We start from the raw sequence: 15,479 nt of genomic DNA on the forward strand, positions 1-15,479 counted from the left end.
AACAGATAAAAAGTGCATATTTATTATATGTAATTCACAATAGGTGTTTTTATTAGTTATCTTCCTCAGAGTTAAGTGAGGTTTTTTTTCTTTTCTACATGAAAAGAAAATATATTAACAATTTAATAACATAAATCAGATATAGCATAAGAAATTGATTGGATTTTAAACTTTTGACATTTTAAATTGTATTTAGTGGCCAATTTTAATCATCTTTGTGTGGAAAGCTATCAATCTAGATATGCTGCAAAAATTATTCTCTAATAGATAAAATACTAGTGTTAGAATTTTTCACATAAAATAAAGATCTTGTTTTATCCATTATTGAGTTTTTGTATTTTTAAAAATTGAACACCTTGTTGTATTTTTAATTGCAACAGCAATTTGAAAAAGAAACAAATGTCTGCTTATTTCTTTTAAGATTGCTATTATGAAAGAATATTAATTGAGTCCCTGTTAGGTACCTTTGGCCATATAAGTACTGAACATCCCATTGGATGGAGACAAAATGAGTAGGACACTATTACAGAACATATTTGAATGTTAACCTTAAGTATAAAAAATATGTATTAAATTTTTTAGGATAGTGCTTTCCAATAGAACTTTGTCTAATTATGGAAATATCTTATATCTGCACTCTCCAATACAGTAGTCACTAGCCACTTGTGGCTATGGAGCATTTAAAAATGGCTAGTACAACTGAGGTACTAAATTTTTCATTGCACTGTTTTCCTTTATTTATTGAAACTTAATTGATTATATGTATTTGTGGGGTACAGGGTAGACTATCAGTATTTGTGTATAATGTGTGATGATCAAATCAGGATTATTAGCATATTCATCATTACAAAACATAATTATTCTTTGTGTCCATGACCCCTGTATTTTCTTTTAAACAATTCAGGTTTAAATTATTATTATTATTATTATTATTATTATTATTATTATTATTTTGGTTGTCAAGAATGGATAATTACATCTTCACTATCACACACATTTCTGATAAAAATATCAGTCAAAAACATAATTATGGCACATGCTTATTCAGACATAAGTACTGAGTTGTCATATTAAATAATCTATAGATAAACAGTGGCCACATTTTCTGAGATACTTGGCATGTGTAATGTAGAAATAAATAATATTGTGAGTGTGTTCTGCCAAATCCACTCATGCTAGAAGATCCACAGGGCAATAGAAATTAAGTGATATAGTTGGGTGAAATATAACCGCAGAGTTTAAGGTAATTTCTTTCTTATTTTCTCTCATGTTACTTTGATTTTCTCATTGAATTAAATATATGTATGTACGTCTGTGTGTGTGTTATTTTTCACAAGTGAACATATGAAAAGTTTTGTGATTGGTGAGGAGATCGCAACCCTTGGCTTGGTGTCACCCGCACCGCGCTCAGCCAGTGAGCGCACCGGCCATCCCTATATAGGATCCGAACCCGCGGCCTCGGCGCTCCCAGCGCCGCTGCACTCCCAGTGCTGCACTCTCCCGAGTGAGCCACAGGGTTGGCCCCATATGAAAGGATTTTTATACTAGGTACCCCAAGCTGATATTTTGGATTAGCTTACTAACAGAAAATATATACTGGATATCTAAATGGAAAGTTGTATGTGAAGAGTTTGGGAAGAGTTATCAAGAGTTAAAATGATTTTTTGAATACAGGGCTTCTCAGAACCTTCAAAGTGCTAATAGTCATTGTGACCTCCATGAAGGGCTATAATTAATATCTCCTAAAATTATATAACACTATCTCAAATAATTGCTTCTGAGTGTGTTCACATATAATTAATTACATTAATACCTGAAAGAAACTGAATATCCAAAACATGGATGTGCAATAGCATTTAGCTAGTGTGCTTTAAATTGTAGAAATGTGATACAGTTAAACTAGAGACAAGTTTTAATCTATACCAATAAAGATTACATTATAAAATTAAGAAAATATTTCTGTTTAAATTATGGGAATTCCAAAATATAAATTATTTTACAGCTGTAGACCCCAGCAATTCTAGCCAAATATCCATTTTTAAAATTGTTCTTATTAGCTGATACTCGTTTCTTCATTTATTTATGCAACAAATATTTTTGATAACCTACAATATGCTAGGTACTATGCATGAGTTTTTGCTGCATTTATTTTGCATTGTAAGGTACTTAACTTATCTCTTAAGTTATCATGTTATGTTTTCGGTGATTTCTTACAAAGCGGGCCATACAACTTGGTAATTATGTGTTGGAACTTCTCTTCATGGAAACCAAAAGCCCTTTTATTTCATTTCTCTCACAGGCCATACTTAGTGACTAAAATTCTACCAAGTTAATAATTTATGTTAATTCCCCCAAATCCTTATTAAAATGCAAATGTTGTCCTTTGAAGGATAACACTTTAAACCACTGTAAGCCATTAACATATTTTCACCATTCAGTTTATCAGCTTAATTAGATAGTAATTGAGCGTGGCCCTGAGGAATTAGGTGTAGAAAGGAAGGATCAACATGAGGCAGGTAAATGAGCAAGTCCTGCCAGACCTTTCATACAGGACACTAGACATGCCTGGCTTCCTCGAACTAGAATGCACTTAAAGACTGCCAAATCCAGCTTCACCTGCATATCTCTTTCCCTAACAGCCTGCCCTGCTGCAAAAATTTCTTGTAATTTTAGAACATAAATAATATGGCTATAAAGGATGATTTTCTGCAATATTTTATCGATTGTTTTATGTATTTTTGGTGTCTTTTATTCCTTTTTAACAGAAGAGGTAAAGTATAGGCTTAACACAGTTTGTTAATCGATTACTTAATGATTATTCAAGGGTCGATACTACCTTTGCTTGTTACATAGTTTCACATAAGCAGTTTTGAGATGGTGCAATAATGAGGGGGAAAACATCTAAGAGCAAACACTCTCTCATTGCTATATTCTCAATGGAAGATCATAACCAATCTGTTTGGACTCAGACTGATTATTCAAGGTCTTTCTACCCAGCAACCTAATTAAAACCCACAAGACCCAATATTGTCGGAGTGCTAGCATTGCCATGTCATTTATGTGTATCCAAAACAGTGAACATGGCAGGCTAAACCCATACCTATCTTTTCTGTCATATTCTTTTTTTTTATGTTTTATTATTTGAGACTTTTTTTTTCTCTCTATAGATTGATGCAATCTTTTTTTGCCAAATTTAATTATATGATTTGACTTTTTATGCTTATAACATCTGTAAATGATCCAGGGGAAATAAATAAAAATAGCTCAACTTTCCTTATTTCTGTAACGATCCCTAGAAGGAAACTTAATTGTTTATCTCTGAACATTTTCAAGGCTACTAGACAGAGCTACCTGTCTAAGATTACTTAAGTCTTTCCCGTTTCCTTTTCATTTATGACTTATCAGATCCCGCTTAAAGCCTATAATCCTATTTGTGATTTACATACAATTGTATTGTTATTTTTAAATAATCCATAATATTTAAGAATGTTATTTTGAGAAAAGAGAATCAGATAAAGATTAACAGATTTTTATATCATGGCTCAAAGATTTTCATACCATAATTCACTTTGAATCATTAGTAAACATTCCTACTTTATTTTAAAGATTTAGCACATCTTTATCTTCACTAACACTAAATGAGTAAATAGAAAAAGTCTCCATCACTACATTACTTTTTTTGTCAGATAATCTATTTTTGTTAGACTTTGAATATGTGGACATATTTTATGTATCATATTTATATAAGATAAATAGGTACTTGCAGGTATATGTCATAATAATGTGGCATGTAGTACATTTTTCTTCTTGAATTTCTTTGACCTCATAACTCATAAATAAACCAGTAACCACAATTTGAAGGAGAGAAGTCCCTTAAATCATTTGGGAAAACATCTTGTTTTAAAACTTAGATATAATGCATAATTTGTTTCAAAGCAGGATTGCCTTTATCTCATGCAGTTATTATACCCTTAAAGAAATAAAATTTAAGTAATGAAAAGAATGTGATAACTAAAGTTTCAGAAAAACTAAAGTTTATTTAAAACTTTATAAGTGATACCTGTGCCTAATTACATAGTTCAGAATCTCAAAACTGTTTCGACCTCAGCTGTAGACCATAAAAATCAGTTTTGTTCAATAATAATCCTTTTTTAAGGACCGATTGAACTTTCTATTTTTAAATAAAAATAGGTACATTGGGGCTTTCTTTTACACTTCTTCATTTTTCTTCTCAGAAAATGATGACAGCATATTCTTTGGGGTATATATAGTTAGAAATGAAAATGAAAAAAGAGAAATAAAATGAATTAGTATGGCTATAGTGCTTCCTTGATAATGATGCATGAATATCTATAAAGATATAAGGTGGTAAAGAGCATTAACAAAAGCAAGTTAATTTTCAAAAGGTTAGACAGGATTTGTACGCATAAAAATTCAGAAGGATATAATTATTCAAGGCAGAGTTAATGAAATTCAAATGGAAAAGTGCAATCTGAATATGAGTGCATGGATGTTGCTTAAAGATGAAAAAATGAATATGATACTCCTAATTATACTGAATTTTTTAAATAACTGTCTGAAATTTTTATTAAACCAAAGTGAAAGTCATTCAGTGGATATAGTTTATTCATTATAGACCTGCATGATTGTGTCAAAAGGAATGATACATTTTAAAGGAAGAGATAGTAAACTAGACTTACAAATGGCTGCTGCTCTTTTGATTCAATTTTTGGCAGTTTCTTGTATATGAAATTTATAATATGTTTCTATATATTATGAAGTATTGTACCTATTCGAATGTTAAAATAAATGAGAATATTCAAAATTTATAAAATGGAGTTTTATATAAAGTGAGCTGACAGTTCACCAGTAGTATTAAGGAGTTATTTTGTAATAATTCTATTTCTTATGAAAGTTCACAGGATAATCCCTTAGCTTTCTCTATTCAGCTGATCTGTACCACTTAACTTCCTTTATCTATGATAACTGGATACTGTGTATCAAGACAATAGGAACAACTAAACCATCCAATTGATCAGTCTTCATTAAATATATCGAATATGTGATATTAACCTTTTAAAATTTAATTCATAAAATATAGCTGCATCGGTGCCCACAAGTAATTTTTATTTGAGACATTTTAGGAATTATAGGTGTTCTAAATTATTTTTTTTGTAGTAAAAAGAAGAAAAATAAGAAAAGAGATTACTTAATTATAAGTAGTTTAGGATAGCAAAGATTGCAATGTTTTTCTCATTCAGATCTTTTCTAAAGTAATAGACTATACCTTTCTATTTCATTGATTGCTCTCATCAACTGTTAACATTTTTAATATTTCTAAATTTTCTGGAATATCTGTTCATGCCATGTATGAGCATGGAGTGAATAGGATGTGGCATGGTAAGTCTCCTTATTTTCATGAATTGGCAACAATTGCTCTAAGACTTACCTCTGGCAATCTTGAAAGTAATCACAGTATGCATATTAATAGAGCTTTCCCTACCTGTAGTACAATGCCTAGTGTTTCTTTGAAGGATATGACAAGTTAATAAGACCTTCATCATTAAAGAAAATTTTAAAAATATAATTTCTAGAACCAGATATAAAATTTCAATTATTTGAATAATGAAGAATTTAAATAGATGCCATGCAACATTCCCTTAAAAGAGATTTCCACTAAAATATAGGTGAACGTTGTTTTTCTTTTGATGTGCAGATGAATATTTATTATGAGGAAAAGAAGTGTATTAATTAGTTTGTAGTAAAAGAATCTATGACAGATATGTGGTCAAGTAGAGAAAAGCTTAACAAATGAGAAGCCAGAGGACAGTGTGCTGCCTAAGTTCTTAGAGCCCAGGTTCAGGACTGCGGCTGATATGATATCTTATTTGGTAAGACACAGCACCCAGCTCTTCAGAGCTGTGTGGTCAACACTAATTATTATTTAAGTGAATCTCATTTTATTTGAAATTCTTCTATGCAAAACAAAGTAGAATTAGCCAAAAATGCCGAAGAAGTAAAAATTTGGGTTTTAAATTTTGTTTAAGAATGTTAAATCCAAGTTAGTAGTCATATGTGAGTGTATTTTTAGTGCCTCTTTTCTTTATTACATTTGATTGTTTATTTAAATTCCATGGTATCTATAATCCATAATTGCTATATTTATTAGGCACCAACATGAATTATTTAAGATAGCTGAGAACAACCCAAATGTAAGTAATGAAGATCAAGGAAACTACATGTCAGATAAGAAACAGAAAAAGAATATAAAGACCTTATATCATTTTCTTTTAAGAAAAAATGATGAGAACATACATCAAAACATTTTTGAACTCACACTGTTTTTTTATTTAAATTGAGACACATGTTTTCTAAATATTTTGAAGATATGTCTAATTCTAAAACAATCCCCTTGGTTAAACAAAAAAATAAATAAATAAATGAAAAGGAGAAAAACTACAACCTGTCCTCTACCTAACTCTGTCCCTAATAACAAAAACCACTATTCTCTAAAAACTTACAGGTATAAAAGGCATATTATTAAAAACAAAGGTAATTTCATCACTATTTAAAGATGTTACAAGAATATACTTGTTTTAGATGACGTAAAACTAGCTTTACCACAGGGGTTAAAGCAACTAAAGAATATAAACCTATTGACTTGGAAATTTTATTAAGAACAACATAGTCACCAGTGTAATGGAATGCATGCAAGTCACAATAAATGTGTTTGAATTGTGCTGTTGACTCTGCTATTTAGTGTTAAACTCAATATGTCAATGGAAATTTCACATTCAAATAGACTGTTAATTTATTTTTTTTAAAATTGGTGAAATATTTGGTTTGAAATGGTGAAATTGACAATTTGGATTTTAAAATCTACGGTTAAATACTGAATCATCTTCATGAAAATCTAGCTAAAGTGTCTAATATCAATTTAAATGTAAATGAGAAATATATATATCTTATCATCTCATTGATTATGAAGGAATGTGTGTGCCATGGATTTGGTCAAAATATTCACAACAAACCAAACCTTGTGAAAGTTATAATTATGTCATTTCTAAGCTAATTGGTGCAATTCTGTGAATTTGCTCTGTCACAAGTTTATGAGATATCTAAATTAGAATTATTGTATTTTTATATCATGTAAGAATTGAGTATACAAATCCTGGTCCAAAAAAATTTAAAAGAAAACATAAACTGACCAGCTTATAATATTTACACATCTTTGTGAAATTTATTCTGGGATCCCAAAGTTCATTTAATTACATTACCACAAAAATGAGTATGGTCTTGTCATAAAAGGCTGTGCCATATATGACTATGTTAGCTTACCTATCGTCTGAGTTTCCCCAGAGACCCTGCCACTGAAATCCTCAGCTGACACCATCAACAGGCAGGTGGCAGTTGATCAATTCAAAACAGTTACTGGGAGAATAATTTCAATTACAAGAGTTTTGCTGCCTCTAGTGTAGACAGAAAAGAGCAGAGGTCATCCATCCATCTTTTTGAATATGCATGCCAAGTAGTATTTATTTCTTGTTCCTATGACGAATACAGAAAGAGGTACCATTGGGTAATGCCAAAAAGCCTATGCTGCAAATCGTCATTTTTACCTCTTGGATCTCAGTTAGGAAAGTGTAGATACAGGAGAAGAAGTTAGTGCTCCCTTAGATCTCAACTTTCTGGAGTTATTAAATAAGAATTCCATAATCAGTCCTACTCATCTAGCACCTTAATTAGCAGCTTAATTTGTCAAGAAACTAGCATCAAAGGCAGGAGAATAAATAAATAATCTGAAGAAGCATGTTTATGGAAAGGTACATACCACCCAAAGCCACTTGGTGCCTCTTGTACCTCAATCAATATTAAAGGAAAAAAGTATACAAAAGGTTCCTTTCTTAAGAATACAACATATGTGGAACCTCCACTCCACCCCATACCCTGATTTTCAGGAAGTTTAGAATTAAAATTTAAAAACCAGTGGCAAAGATTATCTTTCAGGTCAAAACTACTTTTCTCAAAACCTTATGGTTCTTGGCCCTTCATCTCATATATGCAGTGCTGATGTGCGTGTATCTCTCATTATAAATTGCTTCTAAAACTTTTTGGAAGAAAGAGGTATATAAATAATAATCATTTTACTAGATATATGATCATGAGATTTTTTAAATCTACTTTCAGCCCTCTGTCAGCTGTAGACTGGAACCTACATAAATTCAATTAAGGACTTTTCATTATTAGGAGGCTAAAAGAATTGTTCTTTTGTATATCTATACCAGCACACTGTCCGTGAAGAAACAATGATGGCAATGACTGAAGACATGCCTTTGGAAGTTTCTTATGTGCCTTCTACTTATTTGATTGAGATCGCTCATGCCTCGCAAGCCCTATCAGAAGTGGAACAACTTCTCAATGCTCCTGACCTCTGTGCTAAAGATTTTGAAGATCTCTTTAAACAAGAGGAGTCTCTGAAGGTAAAAGCAAAGCACTTTCATTTAGATTTTACAAGAGATCACATTGATCATTTATAGTACCATAGTACCAGATCAGTTGACTTAAATTGTACACACAGGAAAGGCATTTTGACTTACACATGGAATTCTTAAAAATATAAGATGCTTAGCTTTTAAAATCTGGGGTAGGAAGAGATATATACATTAGAAAAGGTATTTTATAATATTTAGTGTTGAGAGGCTTCTTAAAACAGAGGAATACACAAAAATAGTAGTTTTTACATGCACTCAGAGCAGAAATAAATTACCAAAAAAACAAGCATTGACAGTTTATTCCCAATTAATACATTAATTTTCTTTCTTCTCCTCCCAAAAAGAGAAATCAGATGAGATTTTAAGTTATTTCTATTGTATATTGTTTAATTTTATATTTTCCACTTATACATATTCAATTTTAAATTATATGGAATATAATTGAATAGAAATAAATAAAATATATTCTTTAAAATTACAGCCAAAGGCTACCAACCAAATCCAGCTTTTTTCAAACCACTAACAGCAAGTTACTGAATTCTGAATTAAGACAAATCATGGAAAGGGAATAGGCTATGAATTTTAGAAGACAGTGTCTGAAGATAAATGAATGTAGCATCAAGAAAATATAGATAATAATGTGTGTCTCAAGATAATTTTTGTGATCATACATTTCACACTCAAAATGAAATATAGTATAGCCAGAGCGTGGTATTTTCCAGTGCCAACAGCGTAAGATTATAGACAGAAGATGAGTTTGCTATCAGCAGCACACATTACCTAAAGTATTTTATACTCTAAATGATTTCATGGGAGCTCATTCTATACCACAATTTGTCTGCATAAGTACACAAATAGATAAAGCTATTTGTTTTGGAAATTGGTGTTGCAATATCTTGAGTGACTTGACCTTAATATCTTACATTATATCAAATAAGGTATAAAATTACACACTAAAATATAATAAGAGCTACATGGATTTCTGGAACTAGTCCATCCATTTCAGTATGGTGCAATTTTTTATTCTCTTTGGAGTAAAAGTCAAATCACTTATGAGCACAGTGAAGAAAAGAAACCCAATCAATTGATAAAGGAGAGATGGCAGTATTCCTGTCACTATTCACATTAACTAATTTCTCGTGACAGCACAGTTTGGAAGTTCATCATTGCCATTCAACCTGTAAATCACTTCTAATGAGCTACTATTCATTTATTTCCATGTTCATAGACATATGGGTCAGAGGAGAAGTGACCCTAAACTTATTAAGTTGCCCATTGAATATCTTTGTCTCCATACCACTTAACCTGGTACACTCAGATAAGCCCCTGGCTACACTCATAGCTAATCATTTGTTCATCCTGATATGTTTAGTATTATTATAGCTGACACCAATTATAATAGTATTGATTACTGTGGTTTGTAAGAAGGTATTATTGCAGGTTTAATTTAGCAAGATTACTGAATCCTCATGAGATGCAGCTGTGGGCACAATTCCATCTCCCTTTCAACAAATCTCCTGCAGCAGGCAAATGGGTTTTCTACCTTCCTGAGTTTTTTGAAGGGGGATAGTTTTGAATTCAGTCTTTTCAGTGAATATGTATTTCCTCTAAAAGGCATTCTTCATTGTCATTATCCAGTAGTAAAAATAGAAAAGCAGCGCATAAATTGTACAGCTGCTGGTTGGGAATGTTTGAAATTAAATTGTGGTTGATTTTGTTCCTGACAGATTTTCATGAATCAAATTACAGGACAATAGTAAATATTGCTGTGGTTTAACATACATATCTCTTGAAAGTTCAGTCAACACAAATAATGTGTAATAAATTAAAGTAATTAGTTTCTGAACAAAATATAACTAAAATAACACATATGGTTTCAATACATGTATTGAATTGGAAAGCTACCTAATCATTTCAACAGGGACTATGCAGATAAACACCTACTTACATATGGAAATCTGCATTTAATAGCTAATGCATGAGATAAGACATAACTAACGATGAATGGGAAACATATACATAAGTAATATTTATTCTTATTTCAGAACCAATATTAACATTTATAATCAGTTGATTGTGATTATTTATATATAAAAATTAATATTTGTTACATAGACAATAGTATCTTTATTTTGAAAGAATTAAAAATTTTTAAAGTTTTGAACAATATTAGGAATAACTTGTACTGTATTCCAAAAAAAGGTTGTTTTAATAAAATTTGCCAAAATATAATTACTATGTTAAATCATCAAATCTTATTTTAATGTATCTCATATGAAAGCATAAATATAGGAATTCTTAGCATCACAAATTTTAAGTTATCAAAAATTTTTCCCCTAAGAACTTTAAATATGTGAAATCTTGTCATGGAAGCTGAAATTACCCATATAAGAGACCCGACTGAAAGGATTTATCCTAATGCTTCCACATACCTGATTTTACTACGAGCTTCAGTTTCGTGTATGAGACACTCTTGGGACTTCACTCATACCCTTTCCTCACTCGGCATTCCCTGCACTCTGAATTGCAGCTGCCAACTCCAAGTGCCTGTGACTCTGTGCCGTACAGCTTTCTCTAGTCATCAAAGCCTAGCCCAGAAGCTTCAGGAAAATAAAGCTCTACATCTTCACATCTACCAGCAAACATCAATCAATAACAGATGGCTTTGGGTGGATAGACACCACTACTCATTCACTCTTCGGTTGTAGTAACTTTGAAGCATGATTTATACTCTGATCCAAAATTCCACACCAGGATTAAGTTCCCACTGCACACAATAGAAACCTGCCTCATATTACACTCTTTACTGGCTCCGTCCCCTACCTTCCCTACTCCCTCACTAGTGCTTCTTAAAACCGTTCCCTAATAAGTCACTCACATGAACATTCTTGTCTTGGGATTTGCATCTAGGGGATCTCTATCTATGACAATTTTAAAGGAAATAAAAGCATATATACTAGGTAGTCAGCTCTTGACAACAGAAATCCTGGGAAATACTCTGTGCTAATTGGTGTGGAATTTCCTAGTGATGCTACTTCTCCCTTTCTAAGGAGTTCTTTACTTGTTCAATTAGATCTTGGTATTAATAAAGGTGAATTTTTAGGGCAAAAAAGGAGAGCATAACATATAAGAATGACAACTAGGCTTTATCTTTTGCAATAATGAGAATCAACTGTAATAGACTGCTTAGGCACTCTTTTAATATCTTATCATTTAATCATCCCCACAAGTCTATGAAGTATCTCAAATTAATTTTATAGATAAAGAAGCTGATACGGTGGAAAAGACATTTGAGCAAAGATTGGAAGAGGGTTAGGAAGTCAGCCTTGCTGTCTGGGTAGAGGAAATAGAGCAAAGATCCAAGTGTGGGAGTGAGCCTGTCTTGATCAAGGGACAGCAAGAGGCCAGTGTGGCTAGAGCAGAAGGAGCCAGGGGAGGGTAGTAGAGAATGAGGTCCATAGGGGTTGTGGGGTCCAGATTGTGGAGGGCCCAATGGGCCATTGTAAAGACTACCTTTCACTCTGAGTGAGATGGTAGCCACTGTAGGTTTTTAAGCAGATGAGTGACATGATCTGATTTATGTTTTAAAAAGATCACAGTGGTTCCTGGGTTGAGAGTAGTGGACTGAGAGTAAAAGCAAGGAATCAATTGGAGAAGAGAAAGATGCTGGAGACTTGGACTATAATGGTAGTGAGAGAACGTCAGATTGTGGAAATATTTTCAAAGTAGGGATTACATTTTTATATCTATATTTGAACAGAAACTTAGCATGTGTGTATAAGGATCCATTCTCGGCAGATTTGGGGCTCAGTTAGGAGAATTTTGCTATTCTGTGAATGTGGCAGAGGATCCTTTGAGGGATGTGAGATTTCTTCTCCGATATTTTTGTCTGTCCTACTTTAGTCTTGCCTTGAAGTAGGGGCAAAAGTAGTGGTAACAGAGATCTTAACAATCTGATAAGGATCTTTATTTTGGAATCTATTTCATAGCATTTCAGCACAAATTTAATTATGCCAATCGCTTAAATGAAGACAAAACTAATGCCATGAGCAAAGTGACTGATTTTCTATTCTGGTATTAGGGGAATTAGATAGTAGCATATGTACAAATCTGAAAAACAAATCTTGAGGATTAAAACAGAAGAATGATTGCTTACGTATAGTAGATATTGTAATACAGGGGTATGCTAGATAAAGGGTTGGATGGTTCACCAATTTAATAATATTGCACAAAAGGAAATTGCAATTATTCTAAATTAAGTAATTATGGATCGTATAAAATATAAAAAGAAAATTTGATTACAAATGATTTTTGAATTCTACTTAATTTTTTTTTTTCATTTTTTAAAACAAGATTTTAAGAGCACTTTTTTTTTTCTAATGGAATAGTTTGGTGCATGGAAAAGTATACCTTTTATTAATGTATTACCACATAGTAAAAACTGACTTTTTGGACTATATGTAAACATTTTAAATAATGAAATGATTTAATGATTTTTCTTGGGAAACCCTAGTGTTTAGCTAACACATTTATTCAGTTATAAATATAATTCCTTTCTTCAACTAGTTTTATGATTTGGGATTTTTTAGAATTTTCTAAACACATATATTAGTGTATTACTTTACAAATATTAATTTATTAACTGTAATTTAAATCCTGCTTAAATTATTTCTATAGTACTTTATTTTTCATTTATCTTATACTGAAGAGATGATAGATATTTTCTGCATTATAGTCATGCATAGCTCATATTTATGTGTGCCTCACTGTATTTTTTAAAATATATTTTTTACATATCCCTCTTTTATCAGAAATTATTCATGCATTTATCCCCATCATCATTTTATCAGGCCCAGCAATTTGACTCCCATGCTGCAATTTACTCCCAACTTTGCTAAAATGTACTTTAAGAACTCACTCCTACTCTTTCCATTCTCTCAGCAAGACTATTTTGATAATCCCCATCCTGTAAATTCTGGAAGGCAGAAACTTTCATATCATGGGGCTGGTAGGAATTTTGAGGTTGCAATTAAGTTGTGGGGAGGTTTTCCTTGTGTTCATAAACTATTCATGCTGTACTTTGACCAATTATAATGTCGCTTATTATTTATAATCACAGATTTGTTATTTATGCAAAGACAATGCATCATCCTATGGAGAACATTTTGGCCGAAATATATAGCTGTGTTTAGGAAGTATTTTTCACATGTGGACCATAAAATATGCAGAAAGAATCAAAAGGTCAACTTACCACATAGCCACTAAAAATAAGTTTTAAAATTTCCTTAGAAGCTCAGAGAAACCTAATTAATAAGTACTTTAATGCCTTTTGATTGAACGTTCTTCCCAATTTGATATGTCATTAATGTAGTGCCTGGTAGCTGGATGGGACGGAAAGAGTATAAGAATTAGATTTATACAGGGTGTTGCCTTAATCTGTCAGATGAAGACAGATTCCAGAGAGTGAAAATGAACTGGAATTTGAGTCTATAGTACTCTGATTTTTCTTTTTCAATTTTAAGATGGATCTACTCCCCAACAGCTGCTGTCACAACAGCTGCTAATGGGTTTCTCTAATCCTTTTTTCTTAGAAATGAAAGTTGTGTGCTTCTCTGTTAACAAAGTTATAAAGCATATTAAGGCATTTTTGATACCTGAAACTGATTAAAGCTATTATTTTCACCTTCCCCAAATGTGAAAATAATAGTGCAGGGTTTTATAAATCTTAAAACATGTACACATGCATTTTAAGTGTATGCGTACCCATTTAACTTCAGTGCTACATTTATCAAGACCATGATACTGAGTCAGCAACAGCAAAGATACCATTTTCAGCATTTGCAATGGTTTGCAAAGGAGCCATCCACTCCTTCTCATCTGTTCCCTGTGGTGACCAACATCCATCAAACACACAACCACCACCAAGAAGAAAAACAATTGTCTTGATTTTCTTCTTCACCACTGTATTCAGCACTTAGTAGGCACTAAATGTACAGCTGCTGATGAATGAGTGATGGTCTAGTACATCCAAGCATGGACTCTGTAATAGATGAGGACAGAGCAATGTTAAAATATCAGTGCCCAGACTAAATAGGAAACAAAATTAGCTTCTTTTACATTACATCTTAACTCATTGAGTTAAATCATCTGGGCATATGAATTCTAAAAATCTACACATGTATCAGCATGGAGACATACACTACATGTGTACATAATGACTTTTAAACCAATCATTTATGAAAGTGTGTGGCAGGGAATCCACATGTAATTAAAATATTACTAATATTTTTTTCTTAATCACCGAGCTTGCATTATGTGGTTGTGATAAGCAGCAGGCTATAGAGTTTGGTAAAGCACTGGATTTGAACCTAAAAAGTTGATTTAGACACCAAATCTGATTCTTAATACTTGTGCCCTTGTTCAAGTCACATAAAATTTCTAAGCCTGTTTGGTTCATATTGAAATTAGATCAATGATTGTACCTGTCCCAGCCCACTCAGCAGTACTATTGTAAAGATGGAGTGAAACTATCCGGGATTATGTTTAAAAATTCTTGTTAAAATGTATAATTATATAAATCTTAAGATTTTTAAAATCCATATTGCTTCATCAAATACCCAAAATCATAAAAAAATTGGAAAATATATTTCCATGTAAAGAATCTTGAAAACAAATTATCTTTATGCTGTGTTAAACCTTATAGAATTACATATTATTTGTAAAAACAACTTTAAAATGTTAACAATCACATAAAATATACATAAAGTAATTTCCAGATTTGGAAAATAGCCTAAAGTAAAAAAAAAATAAAATAAAATTTAAAGTAACAAAGGAGAATCAATGTAGGCTAAAAAATGTTTACTTTTAACTAAAACTTCTGTTAGAGAATCTTATACACTTTAATCATATTCCTTTACTGTATTTCCAAGGACAGGTCTTACTTATTCAGGGGTAACTTTTTCCATTATTCTATTTATTTTAAGTGCC

The 15,479-nt window shown here is 31.8% G+C and overlaps 1 protein-coding gene across 1 annotated transcript in view; it reads left to right on the plus strand.

Moving 5' to 3' along the window:
• LOC103596673 (dystrophin-like) overlaps nt 1-15,479 on the plus strand; it is a gene marked incomplete at its 5' end in the record, with an annotated part of 285,255 nt that overhangs the window by 255,708 nt on the left and 14,068 nt on the right. Inside the window, one exon of the mRNA XM_008580348.1 lies at nt 8,286-8,480. Coding sequence (XP_008578570.1) covers nt 8,286-8,480 — 195 coding nt within the window. The remainder of the gene's footprint in view (nt 1-8,285; nt 8,481-15,479) is intronic.

This window comes from Galeopterus variegatus, unplaced genomic scaffold (assembly GCF_000696425.1).
Source record: "Galeopterus variegatus unplaced genomic scaffold, G_variegatus-3.0.2 Scaffold2070, whole genome shotgun sequence".
In the NCBI taxonomy this organism is placed as follows: Eukaryota; Metazoa; Chordata; class Mammalia; order Dermoptera; family Cynocephalidae; genus Galeopterus; species Galeopterus variegatus.